This window comes from Alosa alosa, chromosome 3 (genome assembly GCF_017589495.1).
Source record: "Alosa alosa isolate M-15738 ecotype Scorff River chromosome 3, AALO_Geno_1.1, whole genome shotgun sequence".
Taxonomy (NCBI): Eukaryota; Metazoa; Chordata; class Actinopteri; order Clupeiformes; family Clupeidae; genus Alosa; species Alosa alosa.
Genome location: NC_063191.1, coordinates 13,166,222 through 13,172,638, shown reverse-complemented (window position 1 = coordinate 13,172,638; position 6,417 = coordinate 13,166,222). Strand labels below are relative to the sequence as shown.

At 44.7% G+C, this 6,417-nt stretch overlaps 1 protein-coding gene across 1 annotated transcript in view; it reads right to left on the bottom strand.

Moving 5' to 3' along the window:
* nalcn (sodium leak channel, non-selective) overlaps window positions 1-6,417 on the bottom strand; it is a 119,969-nt gene that overhangs the window by 105,697 nt on the left and 7,855 nt on the right. The window contains exons 6-8 of the mRNA XM_048240027.1: window positions 3,790-3,873; window positions 3,528-3,667; window positions 3,131-3,259 (exon numbers count right to left, since the gene is read on the bottom strand). Coding sequence (XP_048095984.1) covers window positions 3,131-3,259; window positions 3,528-3,667; window positions 3,790-3,873 — 353 coding nt within the window. The remainder of the gene's footprint in view (window positions 1-3,130; window positions 3,260-3,527; window positions 3,668-3,789; window positions 3,874-6,417) is intronic.

The window sequence follows — 6,417 nt, the reverse complement described above, 5'->3', positions numbered from 1 at the left end:
TTACATCGCATGTCATTTCACTCCATGCTCTATTGAGGGTATAATTGAGGGTTTTTGGGAGAAATTATTGTATTTTGATTTTGAGACGAATTGCAATGCTATAAACATCTTAGCTGGAGGCTTCAGGGAAAAGTAACTAGAAATGGGAACTACTGTGACCACACTTGTGCCATGCATATGCAGATTTCACAGCCATTTCTTGTGCTTATGGTAAATCCAAAAAATTCAATGAGACCAACAGTTTGATGAGATAACACAGAAACAATCTAAAATGCCACCAAGAATATTATAATGGATAGTAGAATCCTACTGACACAAATATCCACTGATAATCATGGACAAATGTTTAAGGGAGGGGGGGCACACAAACCACAAACATACTCACCAACACACACGCACACACATGCACACACACACACACGCACACACGCATGCACGCACGCACACACACACACACGCACATGCACACACGCACACACACACACACACACACGCACGCACACACACACACACACACACACACACACACATCTTCGGGGCACAGGTGTTTCTCTCAGTGCCGCTTGATGTCCCTAATGAAAATTAATGTGTTCAAATTGGTTAGCCAGACATTCGACCAAATTGTTTATTAAGCGCTTTGAAATGAGTACAGATAATTTATTGCCGTATCAGATCGACCAGTCAGAGTCTCGACAGTGAATCAAAATACCTTTAATTATATGATAATGGATATCCATGCTGAATGTTATCAAAAACATCAACCTTTTCCAACTCAGCAGGTTCATAAAAAGTTATACTATATAAGTTATATTAGATAGACTGTTTGAAGGTATGCAGAGTGCACACATATCAATGCGACCTGTCAAGCACAGACTCACTGGAAATGGTCTCTGTCAGTGAATATGATGACACACCTCTCAAAGGCTTAAGGTGTGCCCTCTACCACAAGGGGCACAATCCTGATTGGCAAGGTCACCAGGCAGAATCCCAAGCATTACATTTGAACGAAAAAAAAAAAAAATGTGTTTTTGTTCAAATCCCACAATCTCTTTTCGGAGGACCAAAAGGCCATGTCAATTCACTTTCTTCTCGCAAAAAACTAAATCAAGTCATATTGACCAATCAAAAAATAAATGACCAGTCAACAAAGAAGCACACATAAAATGGACTGCAAATGGACTGATTTCATCTGTAACATTCTTTCATTTGGTCCAATTAGTCATTTACATAAGATGCACAAAAAGCAGACAATAGCTCCCTTAAAGTGGTATGAGCACTAAAAGGGGGTTGATCGTCAATGTTCCCATTCCCCAAAAGGGACATGGGTGGGCACTTGCGGTCAGTGCTGCCCAGATTATAGCCAGGAAGTGGAGGTGTGCCCAGCTCCACCCCAGCAGAAAAACACTGGTTGTTGTGGTCTGTGGCGATGTTCGTTGTGAATGTTCAGCGAGGCCTGTTGTGTTGTGCCAGCACTGACTCTATTGTCTCCCTCACAGACTCCACCTCCACCGCCGCTGCCCACCGCCGCTGCTGCTCATTCCCTGATGAATAGTAAGCAGCCTCCCTCACCACTCAGTCTGCACGCATCTGCCTCCCCTCCCCTCCTTACTGCACCTCCCTCCCTCCTTGCCTCCCTCCTTACTTACTGCACACCTCCTCCTTACTGCACACCTCCCCTCCTTACTGCACCTCCCCTCCTTACTGCACACCTCCCCTCCTTCCTGCACCTCCCCCCCTCCTTGCACCTCCCTCCCCTCCTTACTGCACACCTCCCCTCCTTACTGCACACCTCCCCTCCTTACTGCCCCCCTCCCTCCTTGCACCTCCCTCCTTACTGCACCTCCCTCCTTACTGCACACCTCCCCTCCTTCCTGCACACCTCCCCTCCTTACTGCACACCTCCCCTCCTTACTGCACACCTCCCCTCCTTACTGCACACCTCCCCTCCCCTCCTTACTGCACACCTCCCCTCCTTCCTGCACACCTCCCCTCCCCTTTCTGCTTTGTGTTTCTTTTATACAACATCTTTACATTTAGCCTTCATCCACCTCCTCCTCCACATCCACCCCTCCTCGTCCTGCACAGCCATTGCCTCCTCCTCCACCCCTCCCCTCCTCCTCCTCCACATCCACCATTCCTCCTCCTCCTCCCATCCACCCCTCCTCCTCCTCATCCACTCCTTCCTCCTCCACATCCACCCCTCCTCCTCATCCACCCCTCCTCGTCCTGCACAGCCATCGCCTCCTCCTCTTCCACCCCTCCCCTCTCCTCCTTCTCATCCACCCCTCCTCCTCCACATTCTCATCCACCCCACCCCCACATCCACCTCCCCCCCTCCTCCTCATCCACCCCTCCTCCTCCTCATCCACCCCTCCCCTCCTCCTCCTCATCCACCCCTCCTCCTCCTCCTCCTCCTCCTCATCCACCCCCTCCTCGTCCTGCACATCCACCCCCTCCTCCTCCTCCTCCTCCTCATCCACACACCCCCTCCTCCTCTTCCTCATCCACCCCTCCTCCTCATCCACCTCCTCCTCCACATCCACCATTCCTCCTCCCTCCTCCTCCACATCCACCCCTCCTCCTCCACATCCACCCTTCCTCCTCCACATCCACCCCTCCTCCTCATCCACACCTCCCTCCTCCTCCTCATCCTCCCCCTTTGTCATAAATGTCAGTGGAAAAAAACAGAGTGATTTTCCCTCCTCTGTCTGGAGTGAATTTACCCCCTTCCTAAGTAACACTGCCACTGTACCATAATGCTATACACTGTAGATGCATTATCACCAACTGATGCTTAACATATGCAGCACAACAGATGATCATTTATATCCTCTTTTTACATAAGAAAACAATAATATGCTTTACAGCTCTCAGTAGGATTAATATTTATGAGTGCAGATGCCAGAGGCAGGATTGGTTCCAGCAGACATGCCTGTATCTGCTGGTGGTAACTATTTGATGGATATTAGTGAAATCAATGCATTTCAGTGACAGTTTGGACTTAATGGAAATAGCTTATATTACATATGTTACATAATCGATTTTTTGGCTAAACACATGCCTTTTTAGATCACTGATCATTGATTCATGAGTATTTTGATTATGTTGTCATTCGTGCAAAAGTCCTCACCCTTTCACAGTGTCATTGGTCACGCAGTGATGATTGAACGTGCCAAACATTTGAACTCCCAGAATTCCATAGAGCAGGAGGAAAAACAGCAGAAAGATGGACACGCTCCAGATCTGCTCGCCAGACCGCCTATGGACAGAGAGAGAGAGAGAGAGAGAGAAAATGGAAACTTTTCTAAAACAGGGGAGAGTTGGCAAAAGACAAGGCAGAGAGAAAGCACATCACGAGTCAGGGAGTCAGGGAACAGAGCAAAACCTCAAGGTGGTCACAAGCCAAGAGGACACGTGCGCCTTCATTACCCTCTACATCAACTCCAGGAGAGAAAAAATGTCTGCTTAATGCCATATTAATGACTCTTTTAACATTAAAGCAAGATTTCATTGGCATGGTCCCGTACTTGAGGATGTTATTTATTCTGCTGCGAGGCAGTTCGAATCGGAAGTAGATTCGGAAGGCCCGAATCATGATCAGGGCTCGCGGTATTCTCAGCATCCGCCATGGAGACATTTGGTCCACAAGCTCCGCGATTTCAAACACCTACAAACAAACAAACAACAACAAGTTATAACAGACATTCAAATCACAAGTATGGCCGTACAATAGACAAGGTTCTACAAAAAGACTCTGCTTGATTTGACTTCAGTGACCCTCGGTATTACCTGAAGCACTAAGGAGACCCAGAGAAAGATCACCATGAAGCCGTCAAACATGCACCACCGGTCCTTCACGTAGGAGTTATCGCCCTGGAAACGGAGACGGAGGATTCAAATGAGATCCAACATTGTGGGGCAGCTGAGCATATTCTTTTTGAAGAACACAGACTGATGTGAAGGCCAGAATGTTTGACTTCAAAACTACACATGACCGTAGCTGGTGGGTTCAACTCTGGCTCTATGTACTGTAGAGTCTCATATTGATATCAAAGGCATTCCGAAGGCGTACATAATGCTTGAGATAGCATCAACTGACAACTGTCAAGGTCCATGTACACGTTTGAGAAAAATGTGAGTGAAATCCTGAATTCAATAACCACCATTCAATTAAATCCTGTTTGTATTATTACATTTATTGTACTCATATTTGAGAAATAATATAACATTATTTTGCACCATAGTCATATTAATATGTATTAGTTGGTACATGTCAGATAGAACCAATGTAACAAAACATCCATGATCACCTCAATATCTTAACTGTTCTTCAATGGCATATTATTCAATTTAAATAAAAAACCAAGACATATTATCAAATATAAATCTTCTTTGAACATAGCATTCTATAAATACAGTTAAGAGGAATTGACAGCTGTGCAGTTAAGTGGTAGGTCTGATACAAATTGACAATTACAACAGCAATCCATAATGATCCATAGACGTTCAAGTGCATGAACTCTTCTGAGAAAGGAGTCTTTTGTTTTTTGCCCCTACAGTATGCTGAAGGCTACTTCTTCCAGAAAGTGTACTTCAGGAGAGACCACAAAAAGAACGTGACCGTAAAGGAAAATTTGATGATTAAACTATCTGACCTTCATCTCGGAACCACCCATGAATAAGACATATGATTAAATCAATTGTCCAGGGCTCCATCCAGATCAGCTACAGTAAATGTTGGGGCCGGGTAATTATAGCTGGTTTGTCCTCTGAAAGAGTGAAACTTTACCTCGCTGCCAGGGGTCACTACCAAAACAAAAATACACTAAACAAAAAACAGCCTCAAAAAACAACCAAACAAGAAAGCTGAGTCATTACTTAATTTACCTTGTACGTTTTCACGAACCTGGCCTCAGAGTGTTCGAGCACACGTAGACACGTGCAGCAATGATGTTGTTAGTATTTGTCCTTATTTACAACCCTCAGGACTCAGGAGTGGCATATGCAATGCAAGTGCACTTAACAAGTACTGGCACAAACCCTCCCTCTGTTAATGAAAAGCAAACCCGCATTTTTCGCTATCGAGATCGAGAGGTCAGCCACGCTGCCAACACTATTAATGTGTATGCACTGAATGTTGTCAGCACAGCATGTTTTCACTTTCTATAAGCACCAAACACTTAGACTGAAGAGGTTTTCTCTTTACTGTAGGCTTTAAAATATGAAGTACTTGAAGTGTTCCACTCAATGAGCTGGACTTTTGGCAGCTGTGCAGTAGCAGATACAGAGGGACCAAGGCACATACAGTATATTTGGATGGGATGAGATGCACTAGAAGGCCAGTGAGGCTGCATCTGCCATAGCAGAGTCGTAATTGGGGTCAAATTGATTAAGGCACTCTTGAATGGGGCTTGCTTGAAGTCTATTACAAGGTTAGGATACATGTACAGTAAATTGCACAAATTGCATGGCACATTTCTGAAGCTCACATCTAGAGGAATGCATGTCTTCTGCAGCAAATGTGTTAAAAACACACACACACACACACACATACACACACAAATCTCATTCAAGTACAAAATAAATCTCCATCATACTGTCTGAAAATAGTCTAAAAATACCAAGCGCCCTTGGCTATAATCTCTGGGTGTAACATCACTGACATGTGCCCATGGCAGGATCCCCCTATAACAGATACTGTACGTGTTCAAGCAGAGAGAACTGAAATGAGCAAATCAATCATGTGATACATCTCTTCACAGTCAAACGTTGTCACTTAAGGACCACTATACTTTTAGAAAACTAACCTAGAATGCATGTTTGACTCAACAAAACTTTAAAATAGATGCCTCTCTTTTAATAAATCTCTTTACAGTCAAACTGTGTCACTTTAAAAGATCACTATGCTTTCTGACAACTACCCTCCCATTCCCAGAGTTCATGTTTGCCCCAAAAAAAGTTTAAATAGACCCACCTCTTTCAAAGAGAACATACTGTGATAAAGTCCCCTTTTTGTTTGAGTTGAATCCACATGTAATTACACATTACGGGCGGTGGTAGTGTAGTGGTTAAGGAGCTGGACTAGCGTGCAGTAGCCTGTAGGGCGGTGGTAGTGTAGTGGTTAAGGAGCTGGGCTAGAGTGCAGTAGCCTGAAAGTTATCGGTTCAATTCCCGGCTTCCACCGTTGTGCCCTTGAGCAAGGCACTTAACCCCAAAGTTGCTCTGGGGACAATGTGATCCCTTGTAATATAGCTGACATATGTAAGTCAAGAAGTGTCTGCAAAATGTAATGTAACTACAGCATTCTTCCCAAGCAACTGCCAAGAAAATGTTGCAAAACCAAAAAAGTCTGCATGCTGTGGAAACAGTGGGAATTAAAAAACAGTGATTTTTTTTTTTATTCTCCAGACACAAGAT